At 44.9% G+C, this 25,505-nt stretch overlaps 1 protein-coding gene across 2 annotated transcripts in view; it reads left to right on the forward strand.

Annotated features, from left to right (window-relative positions):
- Positions 1-25,505, forward strand: part of TRPC4AP (transient receptor potential cation channel subfamily C member 4 associated protein) — a 766,986-nt gene that overhangs the window by 173,166 nt on the left and 568,315 nt on the right. The window contains exons 7-8 of one of the 2 annotated variants that reach the window (XM_078652243.1): positions 11,180-11,381; positions 20,395-20,580. In XM_078652243.1, the coding sequence (XP_078508369.1) occupies positions 11,180-11,381; positions 20,395-20,580 (388 nt within the window). Of the gene's footprint in view, positions 1-11,179; positions 11,382-20,394; positions 20,596-25,505 lie in introns of both variants that reach the window. The other variant, XM_078652242.1, reaches the window with a different exon arrangement.

Below are 25,505 nucleotides of genomic sequence, written 5' to 3' on the forward strand. Positions count from 1 at the left end.
AAAGAAGACCTAGAAGATGATTTACTTTTTGAAACTCTAGGAAATACACACAGAACATCTAAGTCTTTGCCCATGTTAAAGGGCATAATGAGGCATGCAGACAAAATCTTTAACGATCCTTTTAGGTTACATAACCTCACACCTAGAGTAGATAAAAAATGCAAAGCTTATTCACAAATTCACAAAGCTCAGGAGAAGCACCTCCTCCTGATAAGGAATCAAAGTTAATAGATGCCTCAGGAAAAAGAGTAGCTGCCCAATCAGCCAATCATTGGAGAATAGCCAATACTCAAAGGCTATTAGCTAAGTATGATAGGGCACATTGGGATGAAATGGAAGAACTATTACAATATCTTCCAGAAGAACACAAGCAAAAAGGCCAACAAATAGTGCAAGAAGGCAAGCTTATTTCTAATTCACCCATTAGATGTGCTTTAGATGCTGCAGATACTGCAGCTAGAGCAATCAATATCAGCATTTTACTAATGAGGCAGCATGGCTCCAAATTTCTGGTTTTAAACCAGAGGTTTAACAGACTATTCTTAATGCACCATTCGACAAAGAACATCTTTTCGGACCTCAGACCAATCGCTAGAAAAGATAAAAAAGGACCCAGAAGTGTCAAAATAAATGGGTGCCCTTCAGTCCCATCAAATAGAGGTTCCTTTTGTCACTCCTTCTACAGAGGGGGCTCCAAAAATAATACAGATGCCTCCATATCTTCATACAAAACACAAGCACAGATCCATCCTCTAGAGGATTTCATAGAGGTGGATACAGAGGTAACCACTTCAGAAGTAGAGTTACAACTTCACGTACCCCACCCGCTAATGACAAACAGTGACTTGATATCAGCTCCCCCTGAAAATTCATCACCTTTAGGGGGAAGACCACATTAGTTTCTACCAATTGGCAGTCGATAACAACAGACAAATGGGTGTTGGATATTATTCAACATGGTTACTGCCTGGAACAAACAAGCAACCCTTCCAACATCCGCCGTGTGTTAACAAACTGTCTTTAGAACACAAGCATCTACTCAAACTGGACGTACAAGCTCTTCTGACAAAAGGAGCTATAGAACAACAAGGAACAGGAGTTTATTCACTATACTTCCTTATTCCCAAAAAAGACAGTTCGTTAAGACCAATCTTAGACCGCTAAACGTATTCATATTGTCAGAACACTTTCACATAGTCACTCTGCAGCAAGTACTTCCACTTTTGCAACAAGGCAACTTTATGTCAACTCTAGAATTAAAGGACACATACTTTCATATGCCCATTCACCCAGCACATCGCAAATACCTCCGATTTGTGATAGGGAAAAATCATTATCAGTTCAAAGTACTTCGGTTTGGAGTAACAACTGCACCCAGAGTGTTCACCAAGTGTCTAGCAGTAGTAGCGGCGCATCTGAGACGACAACAAATACATGTCTTCCCATACTTAGACGATTGACTCATAAAAGCCAACTCACATCTCAAATGTGTGCATCACACTCCTATTTCCTTAAATCTTCTACATCTGTTGAAATTCACAGTCAATACAGAAATCCCATCTTCAACCCAATCAGACACAACCTTATCTAGGAACCATTATAAACACTCACATGGCTCTAGCATATCCCAGTCCAGCCAGGATTCAGAATTTACAGACACTGTTACAACAGTTTTAAGTCAACCAGTATTTCTCAGGCAAAACATTCATGCAATTACTAGGGATGATGGCATCATGCATCACGATAGGCCCTCATGCAAGACTAAACGTGGGCCCTCTACAAGAATGATTAGCACGTCAGTGGAATCAAACACCGGGTCAGCTGACCGATCTCGTGTTGGTAGACAGCCACACTCATCGCTCTCTGCAGTGGTGGAACACACAAAATCCATCAAACGGGTTTCGGACCTAGGTTCATAGCATGGGTCAGGCTGCTCTATGCCAAACCAGTGGCACATGTGGTAGCAAATGGCCACATTTCGCGAACATTCCCGTTGAAGAGAGGCACCCGACAAGGCTGCCCTCTGTCGCCGTTGCTCTTCGCAATCGCCTTGGAACCTTTAGCGAACCTGATACGGACTACTCCACTGCTGAAAGGGATATCCTGGGCAGAGGGGTGGGAAGACCGCCTCTCACTATACGCGGACGATATGCTGGTGTACCTGACGGATCCGAAGTGCAGTGTTCCAGCGCTATTGGCCCTTTGTGATGACCTCGGGAAAGTCTCGGGATACACGTTGAATTGGACTAAATCGGAACTGTACGTCTTGAGGGGCCCAATTCCGGCGTTAAACGCAGACTGCCCCTTGAAGGTAGCCGGCTCCTCCTTTAAATATTTGGGAGTCCATGTCACCATGGATCCGTTAGAATTTGCCCGGAAGAATTTGATGCCACCCTTGGAGCGGCTTAAACAGGACGTTGCGTATTGGGCAGGGCTGCCTCTAACAATGCTGGGTAAAGCAGCACTCTATAAGATGATGTCCTTGCCCCGTTTTTTAGACATTCTAGAAAATACGCCGTACCCGGTGGAACCAGGATACTTCAGGAAAGTATCAGCGTTGGTGGCTGGTCTTCTGTGGAGTAATCGTCCGTCACGCATAGCACAGGTTAAAATGCATAGGGGCTGGTATGAGGGGGGGATCGCACTGCCTAATTTGAAACTGTATTACTGGGCGGCGCAGTGGAAGCCCATAAATCAGTGGCTGCATGCTCCCCAGAGCTACCCGGCATTCCAAGCAGACAGGGCGCAGTTAGGCACCAACACTTTAATAGCCCCTCTATACTACCAACGAAAGGTACGCAAACTGGTGGGTCCCACAAAACTTACCGCAATACTGTGGCACACGGCGCAGACAGCCCTGGGATGGAAAGGAAGATTAACCAAACTCACCTCACTGTGGGACTCTCGGGCACTGGGAGGCCTGCGAAATAGCAAAGGTTTCTCACACTGGGATACCATAGGGATATCTACGGTGGGAGACTTATGGGAAAGAGGCACGGGGGTCCCCTTTGAGCAGCTGAGGGAGCAATACGAACTGGGAACTCGAGAATTGTTCCGGTATGTCCAGATTCGGCACGCACTACTTACGGCCATTCCCCCCGAGACGGAGGTCCCAGAGGCTTCTCCACTTGAGGATCGCCTTCTTACGGACTTCATGCCGGAACGGGCGACGTCCCTCGTCTACCGCAAGTTACTTAATAACTTGCCAGACCCCATGCATACACTGAAGGACAAATGGGAGGGAGACGTAGAAGCTATGGACGAGAATGACTGGAATGCGGCACTGGCGTCGCCTAAGGAGGTCGGCATCTCTGCTAAATTCCGACTGGTACAATTAAAAATTCTCCACAGGGTGTACTATACTAGAACGACGCTACACCTCATACACCGTGCTCAGCACCCATACTGTCTCGGTGGATGTGGTGAAGAGGGCACGTTCTTCCACACGATATGGGATTGCCCACACATTCAAGAATACTGGAGGTGAATAATGCGCACGATATCGCAGACGGTGGGGATCTCGTTGGTCCCGGAGCCACGAAAATGCTTACTAAATGTATGGGGACCCAACGATTTGTCCAGGCACGGACAGCAATGGGCTACCCTGGGCATGATAATCGCAAAACGTGACATAGCGCAAAAATGGGGCGCGGCAGAGGTGCCAACAAAAACGCAATGGTGCATGAATATGGACAGGGTGATGATTACAGAAAGGGCAGTGTATGCAAGCCAGGCGTGTCCAAGGAAATGGAACAAGATATGGACCCCATGGAATGTATACAGGGGGGAGATTTGTGAACTCTTGCCGGAGGAAGACACACTAACATCAGATGATGACGAGGAAGAGGACTAAGGGAACCTAGAAGTGGGAGCGGGGAGTGAGGTGCCACGGGCAGGGAGGGTGGCATTGAGAATCGGCGGGTAGGAAGTAGATGGGACAGACAATGCAACGCCCCAGTAGGACCAGGTACACATGACCACACACAGGCATGGACATCGCGGCCTTGGCCGTTAATAGGAGTGTTGACACCGCTTTCCTCAACGGGTGCACTACCAGACACAGTTGGTGTCAGATACTTAGTTTACTGACGACCTAAATGTGGTTTCTTCATTGTTATTTTGTTTAATGTTATAAAAACAGAAAACCGAACTAGATCAGCATGCTGCTGCGACTTCTGCACCTTCATTACGTTGCACCTTAGCCGAACACCAAGCTTAGCGGCCAATAGGCGACACTCTCCTGTTGATTTATACCTGTTTTAATAATGTCGCGGCCGGCCCCCTGGGTTGTAGGCCTATAGCTGTGTAAAATGTGAAAGTGCAATAAAGGTTTTTGAAAAAAATAAATAAATCCATCAAACGGGTGGCCGTTCATCAACCCTATTCCACAAGTCGTGCTCACAACAGATGCACCTCTCACAGGGTGGTGAGCACACTTACAACAGTTGACAGTTCAGGGTTTTTGGAACTCCAGACAGCAGAACTATCACATCAACCACTTAGAACTGCAAGCAGTTCAACTAGCGTTGAAAGCTTTTCTATCCCACCTAGTATAGAAAGTTGTCTTAATCCTTCTGAACAATATGACAACAATGTGCTATATACAAAAACAAGGGGGGGGGGGCACACTCTACAACTGTCACACCTCTCTCAGATCATTTGGCATTGGACAATTCATCACAAAATCCATCTACGCGCAGAGCACCTTCCAGGCACAGATACAATTTTTGCCAATCTCCTCAGCAGGAAGAAACAACAAATACACTAATGAAAATTCATCACCTTTAGGGGGGAGACTACATCAGTTCCTACCCATTTGGCAGTCAATAACAACAGACAAATGTGTGTTGAATATTATTCAACATGGTTACTGCTTGGAACAAACAAGCAACCCTTCCAACATCCGCCGTGTGTTAACAAACTGTCTTTAGAACACAAGCATCTACTCAAACTGGATGTACAAGCTCTTCTGACAAAAGGATCTGTAGAACATTACAACAACAAGGAACAGGAGTTTATTCACTATACTTCCTTATTCCCAAAAAAGACAGGTCGTTAAGACCAATCTTAGACCGCTAAACGTATACATATTGTCAGAACACTTTCACATAGTCACTCTTATTTAATTGCTTATATCGCGCTAGAATCGACCCATGAGGTATCTCCGCGCTTTGCTCGCAAGAATTCTGAAGTATATTGTCTCTGCGGAATACCACAGGGAGGGTTATGCTACCTGAAACAGAAGAGTTTTTAAGGCCTTCCTAAAACATAGATGGTTGTCGTTGTGTCTTAGGTCAGATGGAAGTTTGTTCCACATGGTTGGGCCTATAAATGATAGGGCACGTCCACCTTGTCTGACTTTTTTTATAGTGGGAATTTCCAGTAGACATTGGTTGCTGGAACGTAATAAACGTTCAGGTTTGTATATCTGAAATTTTTGTGCCAAATATCTGGGGCCTTGCCCATAGAGGCATTTGTGCACTAAGCAGCAGATTTTAAATGTAACACGTTGTCGTATGGGCAGCCAGTGAAGGTGACTTAACAGAGGTTTGGACGGGGTCCTTGCGGGAGCATTTAGAATTAGTCTGGCCGCCGTATTTTGGACCACCTGCAAACGATTTAACGCCTCCTCATTTGCTGATATGAGGAGGCCGTTGCAGTAGTCTAGGCGGCTTATCACCAGTGCCTGTACAAGGGTCTTCTGGTGGTTGTCAGGCAGCATAGGGAAGATTCGCCTTAACTGGCCAATTGTTCTAAAACAGGCTCCTGTGACATAGTTAGCATGCTCCTTTAAGCTCAAGTTCTGATCCAGTTTCAGCAAGTACTTCCACTTTTCCAATAAGGCAACTTTATGCCAACTCTAGACTTAAAGGACACATACTTTCATATGCCCATTCACCCAGCACATCGCAAATACCTCTGATTTGTGATAGGGAAAAATCATTGTCAGTTCAAAGTACTTCGGTTTGGAGTAACAACTGCACCCAGAGTGTTCACCAAGTGTCTAGCAGTAGTAGCGGCGGATCTGAGACGACAACAAATACATGTCTTCCCATACTTAGACGATTGGCTCATAAAAGCCAACTCACGTCTCAAATGTGTGCATCACACTCGTATTACCTTAAATCTTCTACATCTGTTGAAATTCACAGTCAATACAGAAATCCCTTCTTCAACCCAATCAGACACAACCATATCTAAGAACCATTATAAACACTCGCATGGCTCTAGCATATCCCAGTCCAGCCAGGATTCAGAATTTACAGACACTGTTACAACAGTTTTAAGTTAACCAGTATTTCTCAGGAAAAACATTCATGCAATTACTAGGGATGATGGCATCATGCATCACGATAGGCCCTCATGCAAGACTAAACGTGGGCCCTCTACAAGAATGCTTAGCACGTCAGTGGAATCAAACACCGGGTCAGCTGACCGATCTAGTGTTGGTAGACAGCCACACTCATCGCTCTCTGCAGTGGTGGAACACACAAAATCCATCAACCCTATTCCACAAGTCGTGCTCACAACAGACGCACCTCTCACAGGGTGGTGAGCACACTTACAACAGTTGACAGTTCAGGGTTTTTGGAACTCCAGACAGCAGAACTATCATATCAACCACTTAGAACTGCAAGCAGTTCAACTAGCGTTGAAAGCTTTTCTATCTCACCTAGTATAGAAAGTTGTCTTAATCCTTCTGAACAATATGACAACAATGTGCTATATACAAAAACAAGGGGGGGGCACACTCTACAACTGTCACACCTCTCTCAGATCATTTGGCATTGGACAATTCATCACAAAATCCATCTACTCGTAGAGCACCTTCCAGGCACAGATAACATTTTTGCCAATCTTCTCAGCAGGAAGAAACAACAAATACACTAATTGGAATTTCACCCACAAGTTATCCTTCCGTACTTCCAAAAATGGGGATTTCCACAAATAGACCTCTTTGCCACAGCACAGAACTCAGAATACCCAGACTTCGCCTCCAGGTTGCCACACCCTCTATCCAAAGGCAATGCCCTATGGATGAATTGGTCAAGGATATTTTGGTACATCTTCCGCCTCTCCCTCACCTTCCATTGCTAGTTCGGAAACGTAGGCAGACCTCTCACTCTTATCCTCGTAGCTCCCTCATGGGCTTGTGAACCATGGTTCCCCACACTGTTGGAACAGTCAGTGGTTCCACATCAGAAGCTTCACATAACATCAAATTGTCTCACACAGTACCGTGGCGAAATCAAACATCCAAATCACAAAGACCTCAACCTTGTGATTTGGCTCCTGAAGTCATAGTTTGGTTATCTAAACCTACCACCAGACTGTATGACAATTCTTAAATAGGCAAGAAGACCTACCACTAGAGCATGTTATGCAGCAAAGTGGAAAAGAGTTGTCATATATTGTAATAATAATTTAATTGATCCGCTAGATGCATCTATACAAAACATTATTTGTTATCTTTTGCATCTACAACGCACAGGTTTAGCCTACACATCTTTTCGTCTACTCCTTTCAGCACTAGCTGCATATCTTCAGAACCGGCAACTTTAATCTTTATTTAAAGTACATGTGATCAACGCTTTTATGGATTGCCATAAAAGAATAATACCCCCCAGAGAACCACCTGCACCTGTCTGGAACCTTAACATTGTTCTTACAAGACTTATGGGCCCACCGTTGTTCACTACAATTTATTTTATGGAAAGTTGCCTTAATAGCTATTACTTCAAAAGATGTGTAAGTGAGTTACATGCATTTACCTTAGAAGAACCCTTCTTTCAATTGCATAAACATAGTATTGTTCTTTGTACAAATCCAACATTTCTTCCAACAGTTGTCTCTGCCTTTCACATCAACCAATCAGTGGAGTAACCTGTATTCTTTCCTCAACCTGATTCCTTAGCAGAGAGACCTGTACACACACTTGAAGCCAAAAGAGCATTATTGTACTACATTGATAGGACAAAAGATTTTCGCAAAACAAAACCACTTTTTGTTGCTTTTGTTCCACCTCATAGAGGGAAGCCCATCTCAAAATCTGGCATTTTAAGATGGATTGTCAAATGAATCAAACTTGCTATAATAAAGCTAAAAGAATGTTAACAGTACCTCCTAGAGCACAATCTACTCGCAAAATAGGAGCATCTATGGCTTTTTTAGGTAACATTCCCATAGCTGGCACATGTAAGGCAGCTACATGGTCTACACCACACACATTTACAAAACATTATCGTGTAGATGTGTTAGCACGTCGATGGGATTTTCACCTCCAATACAAACCTCGAAATCATAGAAATAATGCCCGTTCCCTGGTCAGATCACAAAGTAATAACATTCACTCTAAAGGTGGAGCAGGTTAAAACAGCCACCGCAACCGAGCCCAGGTACATCTCCTATCAGGACGGGGCTAATATTGACACTCCTAGACTACAGGAACAGCTACTCAGGACCATTCCTGAACTCTAGTTAGATAGCAACTTAGCTGCTGATCAGGTATCCAGCAGGATTAAATCCGCTGTTAAAATTGTAGCCCCCTTGAAAAGTGTTATCTCTAGGAGGAAAAATCCTTTAGACCTTGGTTAACCGAAAAGTTGAGGGCACAAAAGTAAGCACGCAGAGAGAAAATGGAGGGCTCACTACAAGCAACAGACAAAAGACGAATATGGCAGAACACTGGCCACATACAAAAAACGAATAGAAGAAAAAAGTAATTATTTTATTAGAAAAATAAATGAGACCAAGATATCCAGTAAGGAGTTATTTGCCACGGTAAAAAAATTAGCAAATCTCACCACTAATAAAACAGATGGAAGGCAGCGTTGAACTATGTAATACACTGGGAAAGTTCTTAGTTGATAAAGTCAAATCAGTATATAAATCCTTCAAGACTATCAACAAATCTGATATCCCTCATCTTTATATACATCCTAAACAAGGCATGTACACTGAAAACCCCAATCTGGGGTTATGCTTCTTACCTCCATCAGTGGAACAGATCAGACAGGTGATGTTGACAATTAGGTCCGGGGACCTAACGGACCCCTGCCCATCCAAGGTGATTAATTTGTTCCCAGATCTACTTAGTGAACAATGATATTTGGTTTTTACAAAGATAATACAGTCTAGTTGTTTCCCAGATGCCTGGAAAACAGCATCAGTTCTCCCTTTACTAAAGAAACCAAATCTGGACCCCCAAGAACTCGGGAGCTATAGACCAATCTCGAGAATCCCTTTCCCAGCTAAGGTGTTTGAAAAACCACTGAATAATCAAATGTCAAAATTTCTAGCCTCGGCAAACTCCTGTACCAATCACAGTATGGATTCAGGGAGGAACATGGAACCGAGACAACTTTGATCCTGGCAGTAGAGGAACTCCGGAGCGTATTGGATACAGGAGGGAAGGCCGCCCTGATTCTTTTGGATCTTTCGGCGGCCTTTGACACTGTAAACCATAATATACTCCTGACCCGACTAGCAGAACTGGGAGTTCATGACACTGCACTCAAGTTGCTATCCTCATATTTAACTGATAGAACTTTTACAGTGAAACTAGGAGACTCCACATCCAAACCCTTCAATTCACCATGTGGGGTACCTCAGGGGTCCTCCTTGAGCCCTACTCTTTTTAATATATATGTCGCCCCTCTAGCAACCATAATAGGAAAATGTGGGTTTCTACCAGTCTCCTACGCAGTTGACACCCAAATAGTGGTGTCAGTCTCAAACAACTTGGAGGAAACAGTAGACTGATTCAACAACTGCATGAGACAGGTTAACCATTGGATGCAGCTTAACTGCCTAAAACTAAACAGTGATAAAACCGAAGTTCTGCTGCTCGGGACAGATATGAACCTTTGGTCGCCAAAATGGTGGCTGGATAGTTTAGGCAACTGCCCCTCCTCAGTGGGCAAAGTCAGAAATCTGGGAGTTATATTTGATAATAAATTATCCTTTAACGCTCAGATAAATAAACTGTCTTCCACTATGTGGTACATTCTGTAAATGATAAGAAGACTACTGCCTTTTATTCCCCAAGAATCATGCAAAACACTAGTAACGGCATTGGCCTTGTCCAGGTTAGATTACGGCAACGCCTTGTATGCTGGGATACAAATCCAACATCTGACAAAACTCCAGCGTCTACATAATGCAGCTGCCAGGTTGGTGCTGGACATCCCCAGATCTGAGCTGGTTGCCCACAGACTAAGAGCCCTCCACTGGCTACCAATAGAGAAAAGGATAAGGTTCAACTCAGTCTGCCTAGCCTATAAGGCCCTCCACGTTGTACGACCACACTTTTTAAAAACTCATCTGAAATGTTATGAGCCTCCCAGGAGCCTGAGATCCGGGCAGGCAAAATTGATTCAGGTCCCTAAAATTCAAGCAGGTCAGGTGGTGTGGGGGGGGGGGGGGATTAAGCTTCCTGTTGCAGACGTCCAAGACCTGGAACCTTCTCCCTATTACAATAAAAAATAACTCCTCGCTACTATCATTCAGGAAAGCTGTACAAACCTGGCTTTTTTCCTCTTAGAGCATTATATCATCTACAGTTCTGGTCTTCTACATTGATTTAGCGCCAAGACGCCCTTGGGCATTCGTGCGCTCTACAAATTTCCAAATCAAATCAACAGGCTAATGAAGGACAGGCAGTGCTCAAAACACTCTTTCAAACAACTGCAACACCCTCTGGTTAGCCACCGCTTTTGGAGGATACTGCTATACAGTCTATGCAAAGCATGTGCATCTACAGCACACATGACTCGAACGGATTATTTTATTTACCCTGTAAGCATCTGTTCTAGCCATGTAGAGCTATAGATTCACATGCGCCCTCCCTCCTCCCCGGACACCTATGGCTGTTGCAGTTCTTATTATTCACATTATGTACACATGGACATCTCTCTACTCGTGACTGAAAAGTCCTCTTCGAAGAAAAACAACTTGCAAACATCCAGACCCAACACTAGATGGCGGGAGTATGCAAAGCATGTGAATCTACAGCTCTACATGCCAAGAACAGATGCTTACAGGGTAAGTAACATAATCATTTCCATCTGAGACAACACAAACTCAGTGGAGTGGTCTTGGTACATAATTAAGTGGAAACATTTCTGTGTTGAGAAATGTAGTGTGTAAGAATGCTACATTGAATTCTTTGTCTTCACAGGAAATGATACAACTGGAAGATATTCCCAATCTCAGCAATTTGGTATCCAGTTTTGACCAACAGCAGCTTGCAAATTTCTGCCGAATTCTTTCTGTCACTATTTCAGAATTTGACACAGAAAGTGATGACAAAAATACATTACTTGCCAAAAATGCGCAACAGAAGAAGAATTTAGCCCCATCAAGAGCTGAAGTAAACCAAGGTAAATGAGCAGATGAAGGATTAGGTGTGACTGATGCTTTTACTGAAGAGTGTTCTTGTTATTAGTAACTTGTACCCTTTGTGAGAATATAACTTTTGAAGTAAAAATATTAATGGCTTGCTTTCGCATACCCTTAAGATGTAGCCGATTTGGTGCAACAGTCGAGACTACAAATGGACGCCTAACTTTTATAAGTCATCAACAGCTACTGTAGCAGTTTTTTAAAAATCATTTTATGGTTTACAAGTGCACAGTCATTGCACTGTAAATCTTAATGAATTGAAAAAGTTGTACCATGGTCTCAGGGCAAGCTCCTCAAATTTAATTGTCATTAATTTCTTCCCGGTATAGAGAAAGCTTTGGCCAAGAGCATCATGCTTGTAACCATATTCCCACAACCCCAGATTTTGCTTTATGGATCTATTGTACATTTTTATGCTGTACCTATACATCTATCTAGTGGTAGTTGGGGCTGGAGGTATCCTAACACCCAGTTTTCCTTCAGCCTCAGTGAGTTGTATCCCTCCACATGTAAGTAAGGGGCATTTGAAGATAGAACCGTATCAATCCCTGATTCAGTAAAGGAGTAGCATACATGTATTGTAGGACCAGTAGAGAGAGTAAAACGTAGTGGCAGTAAACAGATATTGGTGTCTGTCATTACCTCTGTCTGTAACTTATGGGTTAGAGATGGGCTAGAGAAATCACTGAGTTGTTGACCATGGATATCTGCAGACCTGGATTATGTTTCTAGTTTTTGAACTTTTATGAACAAAGGTGATCATTGGTAAATAACTGAATTTCAATGTTTGCAATGTAAGTCTAGTAAGAGTACCATTTTGTATGTTGTGGTCAGTCAGTGTTTAAGCGCATTTATTACTAATCACTGTTGTTTCCTCTCTCTAACTATATTGTCCCCATTTAACTATTTAGAGCATTTATGGTAGAAATTCCTCTTTCATAAATGCAAAACAACTATGAAAAAGAGTGCAAGTTATTTGGAAATGTTAACCGGTTTTGCTTGTTTCTTCATGTGAATTGATTATTAATATTTATTCTGAAATCAACAACATGTTCTCCTTTTTTGTGGAGGCCATGCTGGGTGCTGGCTGCTTACTTGTATGAAATCATCTACATTGTGTGTTTCCCTCCAGCTTATGCTTAGTATCCCTGTAATTGCTAGCCTGTCTTGTGGACAATCAGTGGCATTGGTGTATCGCTTTGTTAATTAGCATACAGTTTCTAAGAAGTAAAACATTTCTACAGTCCTAAAGAACTACATTTGGCTTTCAAGAACATTATGCCCATGTACACGGATAGTAAAATTGCAAATTCTGCTCGACATTATTAGGCTAACCCAGTAAAGCTGCACATAGCCGGCCAGAGGCTTAGATGGGGAGTAGTGCACTTGTAGTTCTGACCCTGCCACCTAAAATGCAGTACTATGTGATGTGTCAAAGTCTAAATGCAGACTGCAATGTATTTATCCTTGCGGTCCAAACAGACCATAGGTGGTCGTCTTGTAGTGATTCTGAGAAGATAATTGGGTCTCTTGATATTGAAATGCATGTGTAGGAGCCACACATTAAACTCCCTTAGATATATGATACACTGAAACTCCCAGTCCTTCAGAAAGGTTTTGCTCCGAAAATCTGTGGGGTGAAAAGTTGTTAGGCAAATTATTTACATAGATGTTATTGCTTTAGTCTGCATTTTCCTCCTAAAACAAGAAAAACTCTGTTTGGAAATGCATAACTGTGTATTGGAGCCATGCATCAGAATCACAACCCTCCATATGTGAACAAACTACCTTGGCCTTCCTTACAGTTGTACACAGGAATCTGGGATTAGCCTCTACTGAATATCCTATTAGGAATGTTTGATCGGTGCTAGCCCATTCATTTGAAAAATCTCCACTTCCCCCTCCTGTGGCCCACCAAGTCTTAAGGATTTTCATTGACTGCCTTTCATGACCTGTCATTCCTTCATGTAGTCCCTCAAAACCATCCCCATAAATGTCAAGTTTTGGGATCAGTGTCGGCGGGGTAGGTCACAATGCCCTTTATGTAAGATCTGTGACATTCTACCATTAGGTCCTTTTGTAACTTTGTCAGGAGCTTTAAGCAGTCAGGCCAGCACATATACCTTGATCTTTGATGATGGAAACTTACTGACACCCTCAAGTGAATAAAGTTCTTGTGATTCAACATATCCTCCAATGTTGACCTCTGACCTAATTTCTGGGCATTCATTGGGCCCTCCTCACTCTTGTATCGTAGGCTCATTTTTTCTTTGCGCTGTCTGACTGGGTGAGCGAAGTGCCTTGTCACCTGTGGGTGTATGATTCCTCTGAGACATTGAAGGCAATTTGAACTTCCTCTGAGGTTGGCGGACCCTCCTCCTTGGTGGCATAAAGTATATCTGCTTGAGTGGTCTTAGTAGAGCTCTTTAAGCGTGAGTTCTGCATATCAGTTAAAATTCCATACTTAAGTGTTATAAAGACATCTGCATGATGAATGAAGTCAGTTTTACTTTTGCCCTTGCTATATGCAAGCCTTCTCCGAATTCTCAGACCCCTCAATGATCCTGGTAGATTTCTTGTTGTCTTCTCTCCTTTGCAGGGTGAGAGCTTGGAGGGCACAATTAAGCCTTTCTGCTGCTTGCCCAATGGTAGAGGCATACAATGACTATGTGCTTCACTAGCACTTACACTGTTGCCTATGGCCTTTCGATAGCTGCTGACCCACAATATAAGATGCAAATAGGTTTTACAAGTACAATTTGCCTTAATTGTAATCCTAGGGATCCCTTGTGGTTATTATCCTTAAATTCAAGATTACCATCTTCTTCCTCTCCTTGCCAAATCATAAAAGTAGCAGTGAGGTTAGTCAAAAAAGTGAGCGTCATGAAATTACACTGTTCTCCTAGATGTTGGTGCCCTTTGGCCACCTTAAAGCAACAGCATCAACATTTGCTATATTTCCCCTTTAAAATTAAGAATTAAATGATTTTCTGCCTGGTGGTTCAATAAATCAGAAGTTAATTTTACTTGAATTTAATTTTCACTTCAAAAAAGTATTACCTTTTTACAAAGTTTTTTGTTCAAATGTATTTTGGAAAGTGAGTGTTCTTTGTTATGGAGAACCTTAACTAGTAAGTTACCATTCCTTTTTGAAGCCTTTGTGGGGTCTGACAGATCGAGGTTTTGCAAGTGTGTGTTTGGGTAAGAATTTGTACCTTGTAAATCTAGTTGGAGAGCAATGGAGTGCTGAACAAGGCATGGGCCCGAGATATGATTCAGCGTCATTTACACGGAGGACTGCTGTTCACAGGCAGAGTCCTATTGTGTGGGTGGGGAAACGGACGGAACAATGCATGTCCAACCAACGCAAGCATAACCACTCTTGCCTTAACCGTGCATATGCCTTAACAGCACATACGCGTGGTTCAGGCAATGTGTGGTCTAGTTGCCGAGCAGATGGGTGGAAGGGAAGAAAGCTAGAGGAAGGACGACCGGGATTCGGGCGAGGACGTTATGAGGTAAGTGGGGCTGGGGCCAGGTCTTGGGTGGGGGGGTAGGTTTTACGACTCAGGAGGGGGTTGGGTTTGTAGGGCAGAGAGCAGTTCTGTGGCTCAGGGCGGGGGTGCTGGGGTCGGGGTAGTTATAGGGGACATTTTTTATGGCTCAGGCTGGGGGGGCTGCAGTCGGGGTCAGTGTAGTTTTTAGGGTGGGGGCAGTTTTTAGGGCTAATGGTGGGGGAAAAGGGACAGTTTACAGGGCAGGGGGCAGTTTTAGACCTTAGGACGGGGGGAGGGTTGAGGTAGTTTAGGGATATAGGTGACTATTTTCAGGGCGGGGGGGCTGGTGGGGGTTGTTGTTGGGGTGTGAGTATAATTTTTAGGGCTCAGGGCATAGGGAAAAGGGACAGTTTACATGCAGGGGGCAAGGGTAGAATCTTTAGCACGCATGTTCCTTTAACAATCATGTCTTTACCACGAAATTGCATGGTAAAGGCACAAGTGGTAAAGGCACGCGTCTTAAAGGCACGCGTGGTAAAGAGACGGTCATTGTAGAGACCATTGTGGTACAGGCATGCTTTGTTCAGGCATGCGTTGTACCATCATAGAACTGTGTAGGTTATATGGTGAAATCTAAAGTGGTGGGACATTTGTTTCTTTCTGTATCTGAGAAGAATCGAAATTTGCCTAGCTATAGTGACGGTAAGTTTCAATTCTATTAAGGACACGGAGGCGAGATTTATGCTTTTTCCTTCTTTGCTTTAATATAATCAAAAAACACAGCAGCCAGAAAAAGCACCAAACAACTTTTCTTTCCCAGATCCAGGGAAAAACAGTTCTAAATCACAACATTCCAAGCATGAAAAACGACAAAGTCCATGACATCACGGGCGCAGATCTGCCGGAGTCCTTCCACAGTGTCCCTGAAGGCCAGATAGACGCTCCAACTCTACTGCTCCACCTATTTCTTCGACCTGCTACCGACAACCTCATTGGTCTTGCTTCACACCAGTATTCCCTGGAACAGGAAAAAAGGCGTCAAAACTTACAGAACTGCGTGATGACAGCAAAGCAAGAAAACCACATTACCAGAAGAATAACGCCACACTGTCATCCAGAAATGATCAGAAAGAGATTACTTACTCAAATGCGGGAGGGTTCGCACCAAAGTGCCGCGGGAGGTATAATCCTCGCCTCCGTGTCCTTAATAGAATTGAAACTTACCGTCACTATAGCTAGGCAAATTTCGATTCTATGGCAGGACCAGAGGCTCCGATTATTCTAGTTTAAAGCTTACTTACCACCAAATGCGCCACATCCACCACCGGTTTGAAATAAAACCGTTTAAAAGTGGAATCTGAGGACCAGTCCGCTGCTCTCATCAAATCCTCCAGACGCGCCCCAAGAGCGAAAGCTTTAGAAGCCATGGCCTTTCTGTTCGAATGTGCACCAAACTGCTTTGTATCAATGCCCGCCTCCTGCATGGCCCATCGTACCCACCTATCCATAGTGGGTGAGGTCACGGCTTTATGAGGCTTCCGCAGGGCAATCAAGAGTTGTCTATCGCCCGGAGGGCGAAGGTCTTGCGTCATATCCTCATAGGCCTTTAGGCACTGCACTACACACAACTTAGGAATGTCTGAGAAGGCTGGATATGAAATTGTTCGAGAAAAGGATTTAGTTCATCGTCCAACGTAAAAGTCAACCCATCCGGGGAAAAACCCCATGCAGAGATATCCAACGCGTGTACATCTGAAACCCTCCGGCAAGAGACGAGACACAAGAGCATAGCCAACTTAGCTGACAGCTCCTTAAGTGATAGGTATTTGTTTGCCTGCCAAGACAGGAAAAGATTCAGCACCACGTTAACATCCCATAGCAAAGAATAACGTGGTTCCGGCGGTAAAGACAACCGGACACCCCGTAAAAGCCTGCACACAAAAGGATGCGCGCCAATCGGGGCCCCATCCACCGGACAATGTGCTGCTGAGATAGCCGACCGCACGGCATTGACTGAGCAATACGCCATTCCGTTCGTAACCAACTCTGCCAGGTAATTCAAGACGGGAACGACACCAGCGACCACGGAATCCAGACCCCGTCGAAGACACCAACGAACCCGCTTAGACCATGCTGAGCGGTATCTCTTGGAAGTGGTATCCGCCCAGGCCTTGGACGAAAGGACCTCAGCCGATCCCAAAAGGCCCGGGAGCGACAAACGTCACCGGAAAGCCGCCATGCCATGAGGCGGAGAAACCCTTGCAGCACCAACTGATGGCGATCCCCGCTCGGATTCAGAAGAATCTGAGGAAAGTGGGGAAGTAGGATTGGAGAATCCCAGGAAAGTTCCAGAAGAACTGGAAACCACACTTGAGCTCTCCAAAACGGCGTCACCATCACCACATACGCCCTCTGCCGGCGCACCTGGGCTGCTGCACGCACAATCATCGGAAACGGCGGGAACGCAACCAGCCTCCAACTGAAAAACCGGGGAACCTGGTAGTCCAGGCGGGACGCAAACAGATCCACGAGAAAGGACCCCACACATTGGCCAACCACTGGAACACCTGCCTGTCCAGTTTCCACAGACTTGAGTCCCTCAGGTGACGAGAGTGCCAATCTGCTACCTGGTTTGCTTGCCCCGGCAAGTGTTCCGCCATGACAGAGATATGGTGTGAGAGGCAATAGTTCTAAAACTCCTTCGCCAGATTCGCTAGTGCTCGAGAGTGCGTGCCCCCCAGATGATTGACATAACGGACCGCCGAGACGTTGTCCATCTTCAGAAGGACACACGACGACACTCGGTCCCTGGTCCAACACCGAACCGCGAAGTACCCCAACAGGAGCTCCAGGTAATTGATATGAAGAGACTGTTCTTCTAACGACCACGCGCCGCCTGTGGAGAAATCTCCACAACGGGCGCCACAGCCCGCTCTGCTGGCGTCGGACTCTATGACCAGGTCGGGAACTGAGCCGAAAATCGCTCGGCTGTTCTAGGCCTCCATGTGAGTCAACCACCAAGACATCTCCTCCTTGGCCTCCACTGATAGAGGCACCGACTGATCGTAGGAGAGACCCCGCCGAAGGTGATAACCCTTCAGGCGCTGCATTGCCCTGTAATGCAGGGGACCCGGGAAGATCGCCTGAATGGAGGACGAAAGAAGCCCTACCAGCCGGGCAATCTGCCTGAGAGAAGTCAGAGGTTTGGCAATGGTTTGACGCAACTCGTGACAAATCTTTGCCATCTTGCGAGCCTGCAGACTCAACGTGGCTTTCACTGAGTCTATGACGAAACCGAGAAAAATTAGAGACTGGGTTGGACACAGGACAGATTTTTGGCCATTGACCACGAAACTCAGATCCTGGAGAAGAGAGATAGTCTGCTGCAGCTGAAGGTGTAACCTCGACGGGCACTGAGCCATCAATAACATGTTGTCGAGATAGACTATGAGACGTATGCCTTGACCCCGCAAAAACTCTTTCACCGGGTGGAGAACCTTGTTGAAACACCATGGGGCGGAGGCCAGGCCAAACGGAAGAGCGGCAAACTCGAAGACCTGGTCCCGCCAATGGAACTGAAGGAAACTGCGATGCGTGGGATGAATGGGGACGACCAGATAAGCATCTTTCAAATCCAGACGGACCAACCAGTTGCCTGGAAGAAGGGCGTCCCTGAGCAGATGGATCCCCTCCATCTTGAAGTGTCTGTAGACCAACCACCCATTGAACTCCTTCAGGTTGCTCACCGGACGGCGTCCCCCATCTGGCTTGTCCACCAGGAAAAGATTGCTTAGGAACCCATGAGGATGTAACTCTGAACAACAAATGGCCCCTTTGTGAAGCAGATCTGACCCCTCCTCGTCGACCAACCGCACATCTTCCTCTGAAAACACGATGCGATGCGGGGGTACTGGTTGACGCGCAGTGTCGTAGAACTCGATGTGAACCCGCATACTGTCTGCAATACGCAGATGTGCGGCCTGAAGGAGACTTACCGTTGTTGCCACCACCGGAATTGGCTCCTCAGCCTCCTCAGCCTCTGAAACGTTGTCCACGGGTGGGGTAAAATGCTGTATAATTGGCTGAGGAATTATATTGTCCTCGACCGGAGTCTTGCCCCTTGTTGGGGTGTAGCTGCTGGTGGCCTCCCCGGCCAGGTGAGCGGCCCCTCCCATGCCCCGCCCCTTTGGGAAAAACAACTCTGGAACACCCTCTTTATATTAGACTGCACTTTGTCCAGAGACGTAAAGGTGGACACAAACTTGCCTAATTCCTTGACGAAGGGATCCCCAAAAAGGCCTACCTCCGCCACGGGCACCGCCTCCGCTGAAGCCAGATCACCAAGCTTCGGGTCTAGCTTCATCAAAAGAGAGCGACGGTGTTCTGTGGAGATTGCGCAATTCGCATTCCCCACAAAAACGACCGCCCGCTGGGCCCAATTCGACAGAACCTCCGGTGAAATAATGGAACCTGTCTCCTTGGCCTCCTTGGCCGTGTCCAGAATCTTAGTAAGTGGCCCGACGACGTCCAGCAACTTGTCCTGACCGGACCGCCAGGACCGATCTATCCCCTTCCTGGGGTCCTTCATAAACTTGCAGAGGAACGTCGCCATATTCGAATCTAACTCCGGGGTGAAGGCCACCTTATGTTCCAAGGTTGGCCGAGCGGCTTGCGAAGGCGACCAGCCACGAACTTCGCCACCTTGTCTCCCGGTGCCCAGGAAGCGGAGCGCAGATGAACAATCTCATCCGGGTCCGCGTGAGCAGAATTAACAGCCCCTCAAAGGAGAAGTGAAAAAACCCGACTCATCTGGCTGACTAGCGAAGAAGAAGGAGGAGCAGTAGAGTTGGAGTGTCTATCTAGCCTTCAGGGTCACTGTGGAAGGACTCCGGCTGATCTGCGCCCGTGATGTCATGGACTTTGTAGTTTTTCATGCTTGGAGTGTTGTGATTTAGAACTGTTTTTCCCTGGAACTGGGAAAGAAAAGTTGTTTGGTGCTTTTTCTGGCTGCTGTGTTTTTTTGATTATATTAAAGCGAAAAAGCAAAAAGCATAATCAGAGCCTCCGGTCCTGCCATAGAGTTAAGGCAGTTTTGATGTTTATTTTGATGCTGTTCCAGATCCTGACAATGATGAGAAGGTCCTTCTGTTTTAACCCTTTGTCGTGTTTCCAGTCTGATGACCTGACTTCTTGTGTGATTCTATCCACCTCAGAAATCTAGAACTTTTCTTTGTGGTAGTTAACCTCTTCCATTACAATGGTCGTCTAATGAAATATCAGAGAGTAATAGACCATGCACAGACATACACCAAACTGCTTCTTTAGGTGAGCAGAAAATGTATGTATCTACTTTCTTATCTGAAATCAGAGCTATTCCTCTTTATTATTGTGTTCCTTTGTGTGATAATACATTCCACTTGCTTGATGAAAAAAAAAAATAGTACATTTCTGGTGTTTTTTGTGTGTAAATTCTATATTTATTTTTCTTCTGCAGCCACTCTCTTAAACATTTCTGGGTTTATTGAGCGATTATGCAAGCTTGCAACAAGGAAAGTATCAGATACAACAGGCCCTTCTAGTTTCCTACAAGAGTTGGAGGAGTGGTATACATGGCTAGATAATGCACTGGTGTTGGATGCCTTGATGCGTGTTGCCAGTGAAGAAGCAGAGAGCAGCACAGGTACTTGGTCTAGAGGTACCTTGCATATGTTCTGTATATTTTCCTTTGTGACAGCCTTTAAACATACAGTTTTCCCATAGACCTTTCTACTTGCCCTATTATTAGCTAATAAAGTGAATGTCTTTAATATTAACCTCTATGTAGATTTCTTCACTTTTGCTTTCTATGGTACTGTGAGACACCCAGATCGACGGGGAATGATTCAAGCATATGAATCTATGAAAGATACCATTACTGGAGAACTACAGTTCCAGGTAAGTAACTTATTTTCTTCTCACTAATATGGTTAGCTTTCTTGAGAAAATTGTATCCTATCCTACTCAGGAGGGTGATGGACAGAGGTGGAAGGTGACGGTACCAGGTTCCATTCGGTTCCCCACTGTTGATGATGAATGCTAGACTTGGGCAAGGTCAAATGCACTTCTCAGGTGTGCCTCCAGGTGGACTTGGTTGGGGGGTGCGGGGGGGGGACAGATCCACCGGGAGCATGTTTTCTGTTTATACTATCAGCTTCAGGCCCCTGACTGCGAAACTACTCTACTGTGCTAAGAAGCTCAATAAAACTCTATAGTGCTGATGGCAGAGTGCATGGTAGAAACTTGTATTGGACCAGTGATTCTCAAACTGTGGGTCTGTAGTGGGCTGAATTTTGGTGGGTCATGGACGTTTATACAATACATAAAAATGGCTTTAATTTCTGTATTTATCTTGTCACATTTGCTGAGCTACAGAGATGGAGGCCAACTGTCCGGCTAGGGCTTCTGACAAAAATGCTGCTTATGTTTTTTTAACATGGGGATGGTTTAAAAAAAAAACTCCACTCACTTTGCAGTTAGAAACAAAAGTCAAGTGAATTATATTACAATCTTGCTGGAGTACAGTGTGTGAAAGGGAAAGATGAAGGATGTCATTTTGTGTAGCACAACAAAATGTAAATACATGTAAACTAACTGTATTTATTCAGCAGTTCAGAAAGCAAAAAAATGAAGCACATTTTTTGTAATTTTGAAATGTTGTTGAAACAAAGATTTTAATAGGTTCAAAACAAAGCAAGACACTTTTTCTTGGTGATGTGCAAATGATAAATATTCACTGAAACCTGATTTCCACATGTCATTTGTGTGCAACATTATTATCAGTAAAACTGTATGTCTGTGCAGATTTAGTGGCAATTTCAAGGAAAAATTGACTGTATTAAATGACAGTGTGCTACTACACGATGCTTTAGTTGCAGAAAAAAGTCGCCCGCCTCATGTCTATAAAAGCTAGGCGGGTCGCAAAAGTTTATCATGCTGAAAAGTCAGTCGTGGTTCTAAAAAGTTTAGGAAGCGCTGTACTAGGCAATTTGACCCTGCCACAGAAATTGCAGAAAATAGCTGGTGGGAATATGATGGGGACTCTGAACGGCTCTTTGAACTCCCAGAAGTAGATTATCAGACAAAAATATGTCTCCTGTTTTTCACAAGAAAATAATTGCTCAGAAAACTTTTTAGTTTCAGGGCAGAATGAATTGCTCCTATGGCCTTCAGCACTGCGACTTCTGTGTCTCGTATGTCGCCCTGCTCCTGGGAAAAGTTTAACAAGTGCGGTCATAGTCATTGATTTAGGGGAGTTCTGTTTGGAAGCCTTTTTCAATCTGTCACACCCAGATATCCCTCGTAAGCACTCATCAGGCCAGACAGAAATTTGCCATTCTTCCCATAGTTCTAGATAGTGGTAATAAGGATAATTCTCACATAAGGTTCCTCCAAGGGAGTTAGCTGCTTCTCTGATAACTCACAGATTTTTCTGCTGCTCCTGCAGCAGAAGAGCCCACTGAACTTAGACAGTTTCTTGATATTGGCCTGCTTGAAACCTTGGCTTCTTTAGGAGCCTTGGACATTCTGATGGCCAATTAAGCATCTGCTGCCTCACCCAGATCCTGTAAAAAGTGGCTGAGCACTTTACTGATTAATAATTAAGCTTTGCCTAGCAATGGGAATGCTGTGATTAACTTGCTGGTACTCTAAGAAGTCCCTTGTTGATGACCAGACCCGCCTCCAAGGTTACAGCCTCCCCCAGCTGGGGTCCACTTTAATTGGTAAGGAGCAACGCCATTCCGTGGTCGACTCATTTAGTATTGTCCAGGTAGCAAATCATACCCCTGCATCCACCCAGAGAAGATTTGTGGTGAAATTAGGTTATCACTGGCCTAAACTTGCTGTGTGATATCAAGGATTTTTTATTAGGGGTGCAGTAATATCCAGACGCGTGTCCAGGTCTTTAATAAGTTTAGAGTGAAAAGTCACCATCTTGCCATCAATTTCTAGCTTTCCCCACCCTCCCCTTCCAAGAGGGATGAGGGCATTCTGGTAGCCTCAGAACCCTTATCCAAAGGCTTGTAGAGTCTGCTCGCCACATACTAGGTCCATTTGGAAGTCCTGGGATGATAAAGGTCTTCAGTCTCTAGCATGTCCTACCTGAGATCCAGATCCAGCAGAGAAGCTTGGAGACGTATAGGTCTAGCCACCAGATGCCATGACTATATCCTGATTCTGCTTTTAAGGCGGCCTTGCCTGAGATGTCTCCGGATCACTGCTCAGGTGCTGACCCTGGCCTTTAATCAGCCTATTGTCCTATTCCTCAGCTATGGTAATGTGAGAGAAACATATTTTATTAGATTTTGATAGTACCATGAGGGCGAAGGCCCAACAAAATCCACACACGGATATATAATTAAGAATTCGCCAAATGTGTGGATATCAAAGGGTACAATTTGTATATATAACATAAAATTGCGATAAACAGTACACCCCACCCATATTGAGAGACCAAGAACAGTTTCCCCACACACCCAAATAAACAGACAGTACAACATATCTTAAAAGCTGCAACCCTCCCGCGAACCTACTTTTACGGGGATTGTGATGGTAAAGGAGGAAGATCTATGCCCCGGTAAGCTGCCCAACGGGACCGGATTTTCCTATGTTTTTGAGGACAGCTCCTCGCCTGGAATACCGCCATTTCTGCGCCCATACACTTGTCTAGTTCTCTATGCCACTTTCCCAGTGTCGGCGGCGAAGTGCCTTTCCATAGTTGAGCTATGTCCCATTTGGCAGTTGTGAGGACGAGAAAGAGAAGATGCTGTTTATAGTGGTTCCCACCAATACCTTCCGTGCTATGGAGTAAAAACAAACTGGGATCGTGTGGCATGTCCCACGACAGCACCTCTTGGAGGCAAGAAGACATTTTACGTCAAAAGGGCTCTAGGGCCATGCAACTCCATATAGTGTGCAAAAATGTCCCCTCCTCCCTGTTGCATCGTAAACATTGTGGGGATGCCCCTACTCCCAACTTCCAAAGATGGAGACTAGTATAGTACACGCGGTGCACATATTTAAACTGTATGAGACGGAATCTGGAAGCAATAGTGGCACCACGGGGGCTAGCTATCGCCTCCGCTTAATCGTCGTCCCTTAGGTCTGGGATATCATCCTGCCATGCTCTCCTCATTTTGTGTGATGTTGTTTTAGAATGTGTTGTCAGTGTGTGGTATATTTGTCTTATTTTGTGGGCTCCTAAATACCCCATAAGAAGTCTGCCCTCCAACGGGTAAAATTCAGGGAGGTCGGGAATATCTGTGAGCGTGGGTGTAAGGTCATGACGCAGCTGGAGATACCTATAAAGTTGGGTTTTGTGAAGATGGAACTCTTCCTGCAATTGCTGAAATGATTGTCTTCTAAGTTGTTTAATTACTTTTTTTAACCCAGAAACTCTGTAGGCCCAAACCTGACAGAGAGCAAACTCCATTCACAGGCGCTCTACACTTTAAATCAGTTAAATAGGACGCCTCCTTCCCTTGTGAAAACTTGCTGAATGCACTTGCAACACACCTACTGGTTGTCCAGAGAAGAGGGTTGTTGCGGTTTTCAGGCTTAGGTGGAGAAGCGTGCTAAAGGCGGAACAAGTCGCAGGATGTGCTGTGGTAAGCATTCCCGAGAGCGGCTCAGCTCTGGCCTGCCTCTGCAGCCTCTCTGTGGTTATGGAGCCAGCCGAGAGATGGGACTGCTGAAGCTGCACAATGGTGGAACCTGGTGCTAGCTGGAATCAAGGTGCTCAGCAGAAATGCCTGTGTGGTGTGCTAAGCCGTGCACTGATTGGAGGGAAAAGAGACCTCTGATGCTGTAATCTGGTGACACTTCTGCCGTGTCCCTTCATAACCCTTTGGCAGGGCCTGAGAATGCGCATGACATAAAAACAAAACGATCACTCTGAGGGGAGTGCGAACTGGACAGAGCAGGCTGAAAACATAGAAAAATACTCTATTTAATGGTGCTAGTGGGAAACCATACAACTAAAGCAAGCCAAGTTAGCCTGGGCCTGTTGAAGGTTTGGCCACCTGACCATGACGCAATGGAAAGCCAGTTGGTTAACCCACTTTGTGAACTTAATTGGCTGTTCGAACATGAAGAAAACATTAGATAGTAATGGTTGAGCAACAGGATGAATAGGAACTGAAACCTCCGATTGGTGAATGTATGTGATTGTGAACTGTTTTCTGCGGATGGAAAATGTGGTTTGTAATTTATTTATTTGACAAGTCTGTTCAGGATTTTAAAAAACGCTGAGTTAGGAATAAGAGGCCTGCATTAATTCTCTCCTTTGGGCCTGCCATAGAATCTACCACTTCCTCAGGGCTGCATTAGCAATCAAAGAAAAGCAATGTGTTCATAGCATGTGTTACTGTAAATACATTGCATACACCTGCCATCTAGTAGTGGGCTCTACAAGTTGTTTTACCTAAAAGAAGAATTTGGAGTCATGAGATTTGCTGTGACTCCTCCCTTGATTCACAATGTGCATGGGCACCAACTCCATCTTACACAATTGTTTTTCTCCTTTGGGTTTGGATGTGCATTGAGGGGGCTCTGAGTTTGTTGTGTTCT

The sequence above is a fragment of the Lissotriton helveticus genome, chromosome 7 (assembly GCF_964261635.1).
Source record: "Lissotriton helveticus chromosome 7, aLisHel1.1, whole genome shotgun sequence".
Classification (NCBI taxonomy): Eukaryota; Metazoa; Chordata; class Amphibia; order Caudata; family Salamandridae; genus Lissotriton; species Lissotriton helveticus.